This window comes from Strix uralensis, chromosome 1 (assembly GCF_047716275.1).
Source record: "Strix uralensis isolate ZFMK-TIS-50842 chromosome 1, bStrUra1, whole genome shotgun sequence".
NCBI lineage: Eukaryota > Metazoa > Chordata > Aves > Strigiformes > Strigidae > Strix > Strix uralensis.
In genome coordinates this window covers 35,930,373-35,946,914 of record NC_133972.1, presented here as the reverse complement: position 1 = coordinate 35,946,914, position 16,542 = coordinate 35,930,373, and the positions used below count along the sequence as shown (strand labels likewise).

At 47.8% G+C, this 16,542-nt stretch overlaps 1 protein-coding gene across 2 annotated transcripts in view; it reads right to left on the bottom strand.

The window, feature by feature from the left end:
• Window positions 1-5,208, bottom strand: part of IGF2BP3 (insulin like growth factor 2 mRNA binding protein 3) — a 116,709-nt gene extending 111,501 nt beyond the window's left edge. The window contains exons 1-2 of one of the 2 annotated variants that reach the window (XM_074862871.1): window positions 4,629-5,208; window positions 3,233-3,293 (exon numbers count right to left, since the gene is read on the bottom strand). In XM_074862871.1, the coding sequence (XP_074718972.1) occupies window positions 3,233-3,293; window positions 4,629-4,803 (236 nt within the window). In that variant the 5' untranslated portion in view covers window positions 4,804-5,208. The remainder of the gene's footprint in view (window positions 1-3,232; window positions 3,294-4,628) is intronic. The other variant, XM_074862862.1, reaches the window with a different exon arrangement.
• Between the last annotated feature and the right edge of the window lie 11,334 nt (window positions 5,209-16,542).

The window sequence follows — 16,542 nt, the reverse complement described above, 5'->3', positions numbered from 1 at the left end:
CATAACTAAGAGCACCCTGCCTTCCCTCACAGAGCATGACTACCAGTCCGAATTATTACAATACCTTCTTCAACTTTCGCATAAAGTGACCTAAACCTTTAAATACTGCAATAGCCTTCCTCCACACCGAGGGGTCTGAATGCAGAAATGCTGCATTCCTTTGGCATTCCCTTGAGATTTCAATAGTAAGTCAGGAATCTACTCCGAGCTTATTAAATACTTTGCACCTCCCCCAGAATAATTCTCCACCCTTCCATCAAGGAAACCTTGACCAGGCCCCTTCTTTCAACTGCAGTGTATCCCCTTGTCTGTTTTTAAATGCTTCCAGGGGGGAGGGGGGGGGGGGGGGGAGTGGGGGGGAGGAGACAAGGAGACACACACCGGCTCTCTCCATTCCACAGCAGGTAGGAAGGTAATTTTACAAACCTGGGTGTGCCCATTTCAAATCTGAAGATCCAGCAAGGCCTGGAATGCAGTGACTACTGGGCCCAAGAATTTCACCCTGAATAACAAGCCAGGCACACTCCATCGTCTTCTGGATTCAGCTCAACTTTATGGCAACCCTAGCTGACACCACCTCTTGACCTTCCTTTATGTGACAAGGATATGGATTACCAAATCCTTACCCTTTCCTCCCATGCACCTCAGCTGCCTCTGAAGAAAGATACCCACAAACTACCTTTGTGAGTGATAATATATACACTCTACTAAAAAAAAAAAATCGTATTTAAGGAGGTTGTAAGGAAGGGAGCTAGGACTCTCTATGAAGCAGCCTCACAGCAGCAGAGGTCAATACAATGTATTGAATAATTTCAGTGCACTACAAAACAACTTTTGCTCTTATGAAGTAATCATTTGACCAAACTATTAATTGTACACTCATGCTGAAAGGCAGACTTGACACATTCACTTTTTTTTTTAATGGCGTCACCTCTCTAACTGTATCTCCCACACTGGAGTGTACAGGGCTCTCTGGAAAGCGCTCCCCGGCTCTGCAGCATGCAAACACACTGGGTGGGCCTAGTGAGCAACACCCCCCCACACCCAGCTGTGTCGACACCTTTCCCTTGTGTGAAAAGATACAAAGACTTCAAATAAGTTACTTTGAAAGCATCTTAATAACCAGTTTTACCAAAATACTCAACATTTGAAAACTCTGTTTTTACAGTACCTAACAACTCTAAATACACACCCAGTAAACAATGTTTATACAGACATGGAAGAAGTCTCCAACTTTTTGACACACACACACACACCCCCCCCCCAATAAAAAAAAAAAGTATTAGACATCTATAAGAGGAATGAGAGTCACTTTTACATATGGAGGCCAGTGAATGAATTTTAAGTGGCTTTCTATATTTGATTTTGGGAGAGGGGGAACGGAAACAAAGGGGAAGGAAGTGCAGTTATGAGAAATGCAATTTAATTTTCTGTTAAACAGCAGTATAAATCTGAACTATATCTAATACATTCCAAGATGATACTGCACGATGAAACAGTGTTTTAACGAATAAGGGCTTTGGGAGAAGCAATATGGGTATGCTGATACAATTACATTCCAAATTTTTTCAGTATGCCTATACATAGGCAACGGATGCCTAGAAAAGTGCTTAAGTTCATTGCAGAATTCTTTTCAAGAAGTTAGATGTGTTTTTCTGATAATTGCTAATTCAGACAAATAGGAAGACATGCTACCCAATATGAAGAACGGACTTTTACACCATTTCAGCTGACAGCTGAAAGCACAAGAAAATACTTTTAAACACATTAAACAATGATTAAAAAAAAGTGGGGGGGCACCGGTGATTTTAAATTTACCTTTATATGAGTGAAATGAATTTGTTTTCAACAGCATAAATAGAATACTACTTGTGCAAGTTTAAGATTAATAAGCATGATAATAAATTTATTTATTACAGAGACTAATAGGAAATTATCAATTCTTATATGTCCCATGGAATTTTCTTCTTAAATCTAAAAATATATTCCACCTACAACAGAATTTTTATGTATAAAAGATCTGAAATATAGGCTACTGTAAATCAAAGCCATATACCTTGCATATTAAATGAGAAAGAGCATATACAGCATATTAATTTCCAATGAAAAGTATCAAATAAATATAACCATAAAGATTAACATGCTATGAGTTGGTTCAGAGAGGTGTTCCCCCCTCCTTAACTAGAGCAAAAATCCTCACTTTCTCACATGAAGCTTTCCTCTAAGACTAAATAGTGATTAAACTTCTAATTCTCAAAATACCAAGATACAACATCCATCAAGACAGCTATTACACCTTTTCAAATCAACTATTTCAAAAAGACTGTGCTTTTAAAAATAACCCTGAAATAGTAGAAGCCCCTTCTAACAAAGTTACACAGACAGACATACTTCCCAGATTGAATAATGGAGTACAGGAACAAGCACGTGGAAAGTTTGATCTATTTTGCTTTTAGTGTCTAGTGCACGCCAGGTTTTCTATAATCTAAATATTTCTGAAAGAAACAGGCTGAATTGCTATAGGCAGTATAAAAATACTACCCTGCTTTATTGTAAGTATTGCTTCTTTACATGAGGCCCAACAAAATTACTGCTTTGCAAAAATTAAACATACGTTTAGAAATTAAGGATGCATAAATCCTGTCCTTATTGGGAAGAAGTCATTCTTCCTGCTGCTTCTATAGACCAGCTCAAAATAGTGATGAAAAATCCTCTCAAATACAGATGAGACTTCTACTACGTGCCTATAAAACGCTGCAGACTCCAACATGGCAGGATCAAAAAAATATGTATACCAGTATATTTACAAGATGATTTTGCTGCTGGAGCACAGCTCATGTGCTTGCCCGTTATGCAGTTCACAGCACCACATTTCATTTCCTGCTAACACCCAGATTTTAACTCTTCTCACGGAACTTTAAATTTTAAAATCTTTGCAGTCATTTGCCATCAGACCGTAATAACTTGTTTCTCCCACAAAAAGGCTTTTTTAAAAAAAAAAAAAAATATAATTAGATACTACCACTGGCTGCCCGGCCAAGACGCTACATTAGAAATACATGGGGTGATTCTAGAAAACCTCTAGGACAGCACAGAGTGCACGCCTGTGGGTTTAAGAAAGCAGTCCATTTATCTACAGGGAAAAGAAACACAAACCTAAGCATTTTTCCAATCGCTTCTCACTGGGTAACTGAGGGCAAAGGGACGGGAGGGGGGAATAAAAATAAATTACCTTTGTCTTTTAGGGACTGAATGTTCAACTTCTATGAGTTTCCCATGCAGCTCCACTTTACCTGCAGAGAGAAACAGAAAGGGGGAAATATCTGAGCGCGGCTGCGCGCCCCCGTCTCCCGGAGGGGTTTGCAGGGGTGTAAAGCCGGGAACGGGAGCGCAACATGTTATCGCCCATTCATCGGCAGCCCGGGCACCGGCGGAGCGAGGACCCGGCGCCTGGGAAGGCGACGGGGCCCGGGGCCGAGCCGCCGAGCGGGGGAGCCGGGGCCGCCCGCAGCGGGGCCCCCTCCGCCGCGCCAGCCCCGAGCGACCCGTGAAACGCCGTGTGCGGGACCCGGGCTCGGCCCTGGCCCCGGGAGGGAGAGCGGGGGCTCCGCCGCCCCCCGCCCCGCCGCCGGGCCTCCAACTTCGGGCGGTTTTCTGCGCGGAAGCGGGTGGGAAGGGAGCCGAAACGAGACGCCGAGCACACAGCCCGAGCCCATCTTTTCCGAGGGAGCCTCTCCCAGCAGACCTCCGCAAAGCCGCTTGACGCGGAAAAAAAAAAAAAAAAGAAAGAAAAAAATTTCATTTATTTTTTTTTTTTTAAGCACACAAAAACAGGATGTCGGGGCCAGGAGCCGGCGCGCTGCTGGAGTCGGTGATGGGTGCATGAGAGCAGCGAAGAGAAACCGAAATAAATAGCAGAGCAGCGCAGGGCGGGGGGGGCAGGTAGGGCTCCCCCCCCTCCCAAGTTTGGGGCAATTCGGCAGCTCGCCCCCAGCCCTGCGGCCTGCGCCAAGCCGCGGGGAGCCCCCGCCCGCTCCGGGGGGAGGCGGCCCCTGCGAGGGGCTGCGGGGGGGGGCCAGCTGTGCCCAAGAAGGGGGGGGGAGGGGGTGTATAGTGTGTGCAGCCGCTGCCCCGCGGAGCGCAGCGCACCCCGCGCAAGGCTCCGCGCCCGCAGCCCGCCTCCGCCTCACTGCGCCCGCCGCCCGCCCCCCCCCTCAATGCAGCGAGGGCCCCTGGCCGGGCAGGGCTGGCCGTGGGGTGTGGAAAAACATGGGAGCCGCCGCGCCGCGGGTCCGTGGGCCCAGGCTCCCGCCCCTCCCCGGCCCCACTCCCCCGCCACGCCGGGCCGGCCCCTCCCGGAGGGCCGCCGCCGCCGCCGCGCAAGCCCCGCGCAAAGCCTCCGCGGGAAGGCCGGGCGGCTCCGGCCCCGCTAGGGAAAACAACAGTTTGCACTTCACCTGGGGGCTGGGGGGCAGGGACACCCCTCCCCAACCTTCCCCCCACCCCCCAAACCGGCGGCGCCGCGCGGCCCAGCCCGCCGCTGCAGCGGCTCCGCGGCCGCGGAGGAGCGCGGGCGGCGGGAACCGTCGGGGCTGCAGAGAGAGGGGGGAGTGGAAGGGGCCGCTCACCTGAAAGTGCCTCGATGGCCTTCATGGCCCAGGTCTCGTCGGGGCAGTCCACGAAGGCATACCCCGTCTTCACCAGGAACTGGCCCGAGAATGGGATCTTGGAGTCCTTAAAGAGACTTTCCAGGTCGAGGGGGCTGACGTTCTCGCCCAGGTTGCCGATGTAGAGCTTGTTCATCTTCCTGGCGGCTCGGGGAGGCGCGCACCGCGGGCTGTAACCCTCGTCTTGCGAGAGGAGGTGGGGAGGAAGGGGGAAATAAAACAAAATGCGATGGAGGAAGGAGAGAGAGAGAGAGAGAGGACAGGGAAAAAAAAAAAAAAAATCAGATCTGCAGCTTGTGTCCCTCCCTCTCTCTCTCAAGGGGTAAAAAAAAAAAAAAAAAAAAAAAAAAAAGCGTAGCCAAACGGGAGCCCTAAGTGCCTGCCGTGCTACCCGGGCGCATGGGGGGCGCGGGGGAAACACCCAGCGCCGGGGCCGCGGATGGCGGGCTGAGGAGAGGAAAAGGAGGAGGGGAGGGAAAAAAAAACTACTTTTTTTGTCTTGCCCCCAAGCCCCTTTGGCAGCAGCAGGCGGACTATGAAAATGTCACACTACGTGCGTGCAGGCGCCGCCTCTCAGTATAAAAAAAAAAAAAAAAACAGAGAAGGGGAGGGGGGAGGGAAGGAGGGAGGGAGAGAGAAAAAAAAAATTTACTTGAATATTCCGGCTTTTTGAATGAGCCACGTGTTCAAACTACAAATCAACTTCTCACGTGAGGAATCCCAGCTCTTCAATTAGCGAGTGGATGGGGCGCACACACACTCACGGAGGAGGAGGAGGGCCGGGGTGAAGGACGGGGAGAGGGGAGGCTGGACAGGACAGGACAAGTTTAGAGAGGGCCGTAAGGCGGGGGAAGGGGAAACCGGAGTTGGGTGGGCGCCGGCCTCGCTCCGCTCTACGCCGCCTCTGCCCTTCCAGCGGGGGAGTCCGCTCCGCTCGCCCCCGCCGCCCAAAAACGGCTGGGCGGCCGCACCTCCCCCCGTGCGAGCGGGGTGTGATCCCGGGGAGGGAGGGGAAAAGGCACCGCAATGCCCGCCCCCCCCCCCCCCCCCCCCCCCCGCTCCTCCCCCGCCGTGCCAGGCTGTGGGGATTATTCATCGGGGTCGTGCCTGGGCGATCCCGCTCCCCGGCACCATGGGTCGGGGGGGAGGGTGGGGAGGAGGAGGAGGAAGAGGGGGAAGAAGAAGAAGAAGAAGAGGGGGGAGGGGGGGTGCGGGTGTGGGGGGAGGCGGAGGGGGAGAGCGGGGATCCGCTCCCGCGCAGCGCTGCCGCGGCTGCGTGCTGGGGGGGCTGCGCGGGGCGGGGGCGGAGGGTCCCTCCAGCCGCGGAGGAGCCCCATATGGTAATGTGTCTGCATTGCTCGCTGTGCCCCTTGCGCTGAGCCTTTCGGAAAGGAGGAGAAAGAGAAGGAGGGGAAAAGAAGGGGAAAAAAAAAAAAAAAGACAAAGGGGTGGAGGACAGTTGGGGGATGATGAAGAAGGGGAGAGTCCTGGGACGAAGGAGCCGCGCTCCGGCGCTGCCCGTCCCGGGGAGGGGCGGGGGGGACCACGCTCCCTTCCCATCCGCGTAATGGTGGACGGCGCGGGGGGAAACGCGAAGGCACCGTTGCCCTCGGCTGGTAACGGCACACAAAGGGATTTGGCGACCCCCCTCCTCCCCCCCGCCCCCCCCCCCCCCGCCCCCGGCCCGGTTTAAGGAACCATTCATAATTCCCCACATTCGTACAGATACAATGGTGGGCTTGTGGGGGAGGGGTTTGGGGGTGTGGAGCCTTTCCAGTGCAAACAAAATGTTGCCTGAAGATGAAGAAAGGATACGGAAATGAAAGCCAGCACTGTGTTTAATATAGCGATCTAGTAGGTTTTGTTTAATAATTCAACGCACTTTAGCCGAAGGTTTCATTTATTCCGTGGTAGGCTGCTTGCGGTACGTTTTAATAGGTATATCCATGGAAAATGGTTAAATACTTTTATTAGTGAGCAGTGAATGGATTTCCACATGTCCTGTAGTACGTCTGGGAATCCGTAGTAAACAGGGACGCTTCCTAGTTTTGTGGCTAACTTCTACCAAGTATACAATTAAAGAGGGGTGATTTAAATCTCCTTGGAAGCCGTGCGGGGGGCCGGCTTTTGTTACCCGGGCTCCGGCCGCGGCGGCTCGGCGGTGGTGGCGGCGGTGGTGGCGGTGGTGGTGGTGGCACGCAGGGCTCGGAGGGGGCGCGGGGGAAGAAAGCAAGTCGCGAAGGTTTCGCCTGTGGTGGTATGATGCAAGGAGACATGTCCTCGCCATGAGGGCTGGAGCCCCAGACCGCTGGGAATCATCAGGGGCTGGGGGAATGTTGCAGTCAGTTGGGAGCACGGCCCTTTTGTTGCGTGCATCCAAGCGCTTGGCTTACCGAAAAAAACTAATATTTGTGATTTCAACCCATTGTTTAATCTCAGTGTCGTTTTTTCTGAACTTTTAATTGTCAGCTTGCGATTGAGGAAAGCGAGTGTTTCGTGCTCCACTCCTCAGAATTTAATCACAACTTCCATTTTGTAGAAAATTGGCAAATAATTATCTTGGGGATAGAGAGAAATATTTTTTTTTCCTACGGTATTAACCTGTTATGACTTTTCGATGCTGAATGTGGCATTTTTCCTAAATGAATTTGTATTTCATAACCCCGTCCTGTGTAGTCTGGCTAAAATAAACAACTGCCTGTCCAAGTTAAAAACAGCCCCCTCCAAACTACTGAATTCTGAGTTAAACTTGTGAAAGGAATCAGTCACTGTTCTTGCAGAATAATGGCATTCTGTATAAATGTGATTTGTACTGAATCTACAAGGCAGTCTGCATGTGCTCATTTCTACATGGTTGGTCTATAGCGTTATCTGGCATTTCCTCTCAAAACTGCTAAAGAGGGTGCATATATTTCATTTAATATTCTAGTTTGATAATCTGTTTTGCTGGAAGATTTTTTTTTTAATTAAGAAATGAAGATTGAGAGTTCATGATAACAATATGCATCAGTTGTCCAACAACATCATAAACCGCTTTGTAATCAGATGATTGGGAAAAAAACCCCTTGCTTATTAGCAATACTCTTTTTCTGGTACTCTGAAAACATCTTGCTAATAAGCTGAAATATTTTCTGTAAACCTAAATAATGTATAGCTTTGTTTGTCAAGAAGTGTGGGTTGGTTAGTGGTTTCAAGAGTAAATCCAAATCCTGAATGCCAAAAAAAAGGCAAATCAACAACAAAAACTTGCTCATGCTGCCTGACAAATCTCCGCTTCACTGTGTGGATGAACACAGTTCAAATCAACTGGGCGCTCCCAAATCTTAACGTTATTGAGAATATAGTTTTACAATTTGAGATGTAATTTATTTTGGCAGTCACAAATCAAATGCATGAGCTCACACCAGAGCATTCTCTCAGTTAACGTATTGTTCGAGCCACCTCTGTAAGAAAAGGCATTATAAATTTTATTTTTTTTTCTGTATTTCAAATGTTTATGTTTATCACCCACCCAAACCAAGAAGACATTAAAATACTTACATAAATATTCTACCCAGGGAAGCAAAGCCAATCTTTAATTAGCAAGGGCTTTTACGACAGTCTGCCATTTAGAATTAAAACTCAACCATGTGCTTCTTCCCACCTCCGGGTGACACACCGAAAGCCTCCGCCGTGTCCGTCCCCCGCCCTGTTCCACGGTCACGGGCGGGCAGGGCGCTTCCTCCCTCCTTCCCTGCCCCCTCCCCCGGCCAGAAGCTCCCCCCCGCTCCCGCGGGGTCCCCCCTCAGCGCCCGCTGGGTGTGGAGCACGTTGGACCGTCCGCAGCCTCGACATTTACCATCAAACGTCTTTTTTGGGGGCGGTTTTGCTGTTGGGGTTGGTTTTTTTGTTTTGGATTACCGCCGCCCACGGAAGGCTCCCGCGTGGGTCTGTGGCCGAGGCGCGGCTGCCTACGCGGTGGGCAGCGGGGGCCGGGCAGCCACCGCGGGGCGCAGGGGCGGCGGGCGCCTCCCGCGCTGCCGCGGGGCCTAACGGCCGCCGGGCGGCCACCCGCTGGGCTCCCGGCCTCCGCCCGCCGCTACAACGGCGGGGGTGCCGCTGCTGCCGCCGGCCCTGCCTCCCCTCGGCGCCGCGGGCGCGGAGCCGCCGCCGGTCCTCGCGGGGCGGCCGACCCCGCCGATGGGACGGGACGGGACGGGACGGGGCGGCCCCGCCCCCTCCCGGCCCGCGCCCCGCCGCGCGGCGGCCCCGCCCCTCCCCCGCGCCGCGGCCGCGAGGCGCCGCCAAGCCCCGGGGGCGCGGGGCGGCCCCGCGCGCGCCCAGCCGCGGGGCGGCCATAGTCGCTCGTAGTAAAGCGGTGCGGGCCGTGTGCGCGGCGCCGGCTCCCATTGGCTGCGCCCTGCGCCTACCAGCGCCGCCCGCCGCCGCGGCGCGGCCGCCCATTGGCTTCCGCCCCGGCCCCTGCGGCGCGTGGCGCGAAAGCGGCGGCGGCGGCCGAGCGGCGGGGGGCGGGGCGCGGCGAGGGGCGGGGGGCGCGGCGGCGGCGGCCCCGGCCCGGGCAGGGCAGGGACGGGAGGGGGGAGTCAGTCCGCTCCCTCCCTCCCTCCCTCCCTCCCGGCGGCGGGCCGGGGCTTTGTAAGGCGGTAAGTGGGTGCCACGCCGCAGAGGTGGTGCCGGTTCTGGGGGTCTCCGGCTCAGCGGCGGGGCCCGGGCGCCTCTCCGCAACTGTGCCGGGAGGGCGGCGAACAAAGGAGCGGCGGGGCGCGGGCGCCGAGCGGGAGCGGGGACGGCGGGCCGGCTCCGTGGGGTGCCCGGACTGGGGAGCCACGGGGCGACGGTGGGTCTCCAGGGTCTGGGGGATGGCGGCGGCGGGCGGCCCGGCGGCGCTGGAGCGGCGCTACCGGCGGGTCTGGCAGCCCTTTATGCTGCGCGCACCGCCAGCCAGCCCCGGCGGCTCGGGGAGGTGGCGGCGGCCGCGGCTCGGTGCCGGCGGCTGGTTCGGCTCCCGGGGCGGGGAGCGGGCTCCGCTCGGCTCCTCTTCGCCGCCCCGGCTGGGCGGGCGGGCGAGGCGCCCCGTCGAGCGCCCGCAGACCCGCTCCGCTCCCCTCCGGCCCCAGGGCTGGGGCTGCGAAATACGGCAAAACCCGGGGAATTAGGGACCGGGAGCGCGGCGGCCGGCTGTGCTGACGTGAAGTGAAAGAAATAAATTACACAGTTGCATCGGAAGTTTTAGGGCTTGAGATTAATATTGTAGCCAGCTCTGTTCGAGACGGTTTTTTCAATAAAAAAGCATTCTAAAGAGGTTAGCTGTCTGTGCTGTTTTGCTCACCGGAAAGTTACAGGAATTCTTTATTTTGTAATGCAGTGTTATCACAGTATTATGGTATTAAAATACTACAAACAATTTCTAAATAAGTATTCTGGTATATAAAACATTGTGACTGTGGCTTAGAATGCTTCTCTGCATGCTGATTTGAAAGTAAGTATTCGGTTTTTTCCATTTTGTCCAGGGATCTCTTTATTCAAACACTGATTGCTCATTTACCTTATTTTCAGCTTTCAAACATTTGCAAACAGATCTTGCAAAACAAAAATCTGATCACGTACTTTAAATTATGTGAAAATAGCTTACAGTCTTTTTTGAATACTTATATACATGAACTTTTCATCAGTGTTCACTTTGCTTGGCACAGCTGGATTTAAAATGGGACTTTCGGAATAGAACTTATCATATTTCAGTTTGATATCTGAAACCTGAGATCTTTGCAATTGTGGTGGAAAGAGAATGTAGGGAAAAGATAAATATATCATGTATAATGCAGCCAGACAAATTCAGAAGTTTATTTGATCAAGTGACAGGAAGAATTGCCAATATGGCTTCCTCTAGCTACAAAATATTTTGTGGGGCTTTTACAAGGCGTGGAGAACTGAAAATGAAGGCGTTATTTCAGAAGTAAAAGTGTTTCTCACTAGTTAAGTGTATTTTAACTCGATTCAGATGGGGTTTTGTTCTGTTTTTGTTTTGGTTTATTTTCTTACATTTTGGAGAAATCAGAATATATTTCTTGTTTGCTTCTCCTTTGATCAAGGAGATCTTTTGCAAAGGGGGAAAAAAAAATATCCAGTAAGGGAGTAAAATGGGGCAGCAACCCAAGCATGAAATCCCTTTGGCGAGAACAATGAGACCCTCCTCTCCAGAATCTGTTTTGCCTTACTAGTACGATAGTGGTGTTTTCAGCTAGCAGTATCATAGGTCTATGGTGAATTCAGCCCCTGGACCTTCCATATCTTAAAGTTATAGGGAAGGAATGTTAAATTTGCTTTTCAATACCTGGTAGTGGTTAGATTTTGATGCACAGAGTTCCTTCCAAGTAGCCATTATTTATTAATAAGAAAAAATCTCCACCTCTTTTCCTATAAAAATTCTGGTGCAATGCTGGCCTTTGAAGAGACTCTGCAATGTTTTGGTTTTAGTATTAAAAAAAATATTTTTTAATATATAAATTAGTTATTTTGTTATATTAAAACAAAGTTGGAGGTGCTAGCTGATGAAGTTTTATACTTTATTAATTTTTTTGTTTTAATTTGATTGAGTATCTTAAAATATATTTATTCTGTTGCCTGAGGTTGATAAGAATTCATTGCCTTCCAGTTCAGGCAATAGTTTGGTTTAGATTTTGGTTATGCCTTTTACAAATTTCATCAGGAATAAGTGTTTCAATTTCAGTGTAACATTCATGAAAATAGCTGTTTAAATTGGCCATTAATACATGTATCCTTTGAAGAACGTGGTCATGAATGTTTGTATTTAAAATGTGTTTTCCCAACACAGTATATATTTTATCATTTCCTACTTATTATTTTTCTCAAGATCAGAAAGCAACCTAATGTTAAATACAGTCAAGTTTTTGTTTCTGCTCTGTTTCTTAAGCAGACTGAATCGTTGAGCCTGTGAATTATAGAGTATATGGTAATTTTAAATTACCTGTGAGGCTGAAGGTTGAGCTGCAGGATTGTTGGCTCCTCCTGCAGACATTAGTGCTTATATCTGAAAAATTTCATTAGTTTGTTTCAGTTATTCTTTATCTGGTTAAAATAAAATAGGCTTAGTCTTTTGTGTTTCTCCTGAAAGCCACACAATATAACTGTTTCCTTTGCAACGGGTTACCTTAATATAGTGTACGTATTTTTATGTATAAAATGTTAGGGAACTTTTATTACAAGAGATCTATTTGGGTAAGTATTGTCAGCATAAAATGGCTGGCACAATCTTTTATATAAGGAAATACCTTTTTTTTTTTTTTTTTTTACCCCAAGTTACGGTTCTCTGACAGTTAACTGGTCAATGAAGTTTGACCTTATTTTTTTCTAAAACATTTTATGTACAGCCTAGTTATTACCAAAAGTAGCTAAGTAACTAGAACTTCTACAAAAGTAAGTATTTAAGTAGGAGAAGAGAGATCTGTAAAACAAAAATCTGCTGCACCCCCATAAGGCATAGCCTGTGAAAATAAATACAAGTCTTAGTCTGACAAAATTGAAGTGCATACATATAGCGTTACTTTCATGCTAATTAATTCCTGTTTTAAAGCTCAATTTACATCTCAATTGAGCAATCCTTGATACAACTGGAGGCACACAAATATATCTTAGACTAAGTAGTAGTTTGTACAAATTTCAGATTCAAGTTTTTCTTCAAGAAATGCTTTTGGTTTCTGTAAAGTTTTGCAACAGTAAACAGTTTATCTGAGCTTTTAAATGCTTTTAAAGTACTACTTAAACCAAAGTTGGAGAATCAAGTAGGAAAATGTGAAACAAATTATATATTTAAATAAACCTAGGTCTGCAAGTCTAGTTTGAAGCTATTTTTTGCAAGTCTGTTTTGAGTCCATTGTTTGAACGTATAGTTGTGCTGTAGGAGTGAGGCTGAGCTCACAGAATGCACACTAACAAGTACCATAATGGGGTCACAGAGGCCAGAGAAAAAATTCAGCTTTCTTGCATCAGACCTGTGATAAAGCCCCAGCCTATATGTAAACAGTCAGTGAAACATTCTCATAGGCAACAGCTAGAGGCAAGGCTAATACCTACCTTATTTGCCATCAGCTAAAAATGTAAAAATATAGCCAAAGTTGTGTTAGCAAAGAAATGCCAAAATTTGTTTTCGTTCTTTGGGCGAAAAAAAATGTTAATTGTATGCTTCAATCTACTTTATTACATTAAATGATGGATCCAGAAAAATTCAGAAGTGTTTTGTACCCTTTTGTTTTAGCTTTGTGTGGGTTCCTAATATTAATGCTCAGTGCTGAAATTCTTATTTTGAACTGAAATATGGATCTAGTCAAAAAATGATCTTATTTTTTCAAAACAAAAAAAATCCAAATATCAGTTCTGATGTCAATGAAACACAGATGTAAAGTAACCTATTTGAATTGAGTGTTCAAGTTGCTTAGTTAAACGCTGAAATTCAGGAAATTCTAGTTAAAATTCCTGCAGTGCTGGCAAGTTAGTAAAAATAGAGTTTTCTCAAAGTAAAAAAAAAAAAATCAAAATAATTAATTCTGTATTTCTAAGATGATAAGAATAAATGGGGATGTTTCATATCAGTACTATAGTCTAATTATTTGATTGAATAACTTTTTTATAGCCTGACCTTTTAATTTTAATTGCACACTTTTAATGCTGTCTTAAGTTTTGGAAAGCTAAAACTAGCTCAAATGTTGCTAGTTTTGAATGTGTGTATGTTTTCAGCAAGTTGTGGTTATTTACTTTGAGAAAGAAAAAAGTGTGGGCAGAGGGAGTTAAGCAGTGGAAAGAATAAGACAAAAGTGTTTCCTGGCTCCGCTAAGTCAAAGGCCAACAGGTGCCCGCTCAGTTTCTTAGGAAATCGCTCCCTGGCCTGGCTAAAAGGTTATGCTTGAGAGCTGCAAATGGGATTTTCAAATGCTGGCTTTTGAAAAAACAGAACAAACCAGATCAGTTTTCTGGATGCAAATGCTGTCAACCTAATTTATGGTTTTTGCCATGTCCTGTAAGGAGCTTGCAGAGGTTCAAAACTAACTTTGAAGAGGTTCACGGGTGTATTCCAATGAGAAGCAGCAAAATGTCAAGTTTCAAAATTCAGTTGTCTTAATAATTAGGAAAGAGGGAACAACCCTTTCTTTTCCAGTAAGAAAAACAATTTTTTGCCCCATACATGCTTCCAGACAGCTTAGAAACTGTTTTGAGCAGGAAGAAAAAAAAACTTGACAAACTGTAGCCTAAGGGAAGATTTTGTTTTCTCTATAAATTATGAGTGAAAAAGGGAGTGAAAAAAGATATGAGGTTTTATACCTGAAATCCCCACAAGAACCCTATTGTGCAGGCATACACTGTTTCCATCTGCTGCAAATGAAGTTGCAATTGATTAGTTTTATTCTTGTGCAAAATGTTGAGGTCTGTTTCTTTTTTCTTTTTTTTTTTTTTTTTTTTTTAATACTGGACACCTTGTTGGAAACCTATAGCATAAGACATTGTATCTGTGCACGCATGGTCTCATCTTAAAACTTCTGCAGAGCCTGGTGAAGAGGCAAAACAAGCCAGGACTTGCTTTGCAGTTCTGAAGTTGTAGGTCAAGCAGTGGAAAGCTCTGAACACCTTTGAGATCTGGTTATCAAATTACTATTTCTAGTTGTAAACATCATACATGTAGAACCCATAGTCAAAATTTAAGAATATATACTAAATCGAGGGTTTATTTTTAAAACTGTTAAATTTCTAAAATAATAAAGCTAATATTTTCTTTGAGATCTGCATTATACTTTGTAAGTGTATAGTTTTTCTCCTGTATTAATTTGTTCTTGCTAAAGTGTTAATTTACCAATATTTTTTACTAACACATTTTCTGATAAGTTTTTTAAAAACTTTTCTCACAACCAACTTCATAGATTATTTCTTTTGTTATTCTTCATGTTCTTTTTATACACTTTAAGAATACAAACATTTCTTAAATCCTGAACAAGTACATCTAAAATTAAGAAATAAACTAAAAAAATCAAGAAAGAGTAACAAGGGAGTAAAATAAAAGGGGTGTTCTGTTATTTTGCATGAGAGGTGAAGCATTTGTTGCAGTTAAATACTGAATACAGCACTTAGTCTTTCTAGGAAATCCATTATTTCTCATAACTCTTTTTACATGATCCCTGAAATAAATTGGGAATAAGTTTTAGATATGACAAAATACTGTGCTCCTGACTGCATTAGAAATCCCCATCAATGACTAATCAAGTGACAGATAAAAACCTTTCCTTGCCTTGGAGTGAGAACCTGCATTATGGTTAGCTGCTATTTTAAACTCTGATCTATATGTAACTAAATTAACCAGAAAACAGCACCGAGAGAGACTATATTAACACAAAATCTTACATGCCTTTCAGCTGTGGCCAATAATCTCTCTTAACAGTAAAGAGTTGTCCTAAAAGAGGAAGGGGTACCTTTCTGGCAAATTTCTTCATTGAAGAAGTTCAACAGTTCTCAGGAAAAAGAGCTGAACAGTGTAATGTTGTAAGGAATATCCTGGATAGACGTGGTGGGGCTGCCTTTGACTGGAGACACCAAGTCGTAGAGGAAAAATAGAGCAATAGTGGCCAGTGCAGCTCATTAGCATCACAGATGAAATGCTGCCTTTTCTTTGACACATCCCAAAACACCTGCCTGTGGGCACAGAGAACTGCCCTTTGGGAATGGGGGAAATTGTCCTTTTTCCACTCATCATGTAGTATTTTTTCCAAAAGAACAGCCATGCCCCACTGATGGAGTCAAATCTACGCTGGTACTGTGGGTGGTAGGTGGCTCCAGATACACCATTTTAACTCTAAAATGTAAATTTTCTGTATTCCTGTTTTACTATGGAAGTCCCTGAATTGAGGCTGGATAGAAATGTGCATTACCTGCTAAAACCCAACAGATTTAATGGCGTTTACAAGCCCATAAAACAGGTTCTGCAGACACATGGCCAATCTAACAGATAATTTAAGGGCAGTAGTGGAACTTGGTTTTACGTCGGCCCCATTCCCCTGCAGCGGGGCGTTTGGACAGAAAACTCTTTGGGGTGAGTTGGGTTCACCGATGTCCAGTTGAGTAGGTGGGGCATTGACTGCAACGACCCTACAATGTACCCAAAAACCGAGTGGGGAGGCTTTAAAAAGGAGTAGATGACACTTTCTCCTCTCTTTTTTCCCCTTTGAGATCAACAGTTGCCTCCTAAGGATCAATTAAACAACCTGCCAAAGGGTCAGGGGAGGCAGGGGACCGGCTTGCTTGGGCAAGTTGGGCAGGAAAGACATCTTCTGTCCGGGGAAGGCAGGGCAGGGCAGGGCTGGGCGAGGCAGAGCTGCACCGGCGATGCCCGGGGTTGGCGTCGCTCCGGACCCCCGGGGAAAGCGGTGGGTGAGCAGAAGCGGGGAGCGGGGCTGCTGGGGACGAAGGTGGCTCTGGGGTTGTCGGGCGCTTCGTGGGATCACCTCGGGGCTCCCTTCCCCTCCAACAGCGGTCAGATGCTTTGGGAAGAGGGGTGCGGTTCACGCGCTGAAATCGCGTGTGAGGTTCTGCCCGCAGGCGTGGATGTGCAGAAGAGCCCCGGGAGGTGGGGGAGCCCCCCACGCCGCCCCCCGCCCCCCCCCCCCTCCCCCTCCGGGTCGCTGGCTCGCTCGCAGCCTCAAACCCCACATGGCCGGGGAGCGCGGGGCGCGCCGCCCCCCCGCCGGCCACCCAGACAAAGCCGGGGGAGCCCTCCCTTCAAAAAAATGGCCGGTGGGGCTTCGCGCGGCTCCCGCGGGCTGGGGGCGGCCCGGGCGGGGGCTGCGGGCCGGCCGGCTCCGCCCGGGGGGCAGCGGCG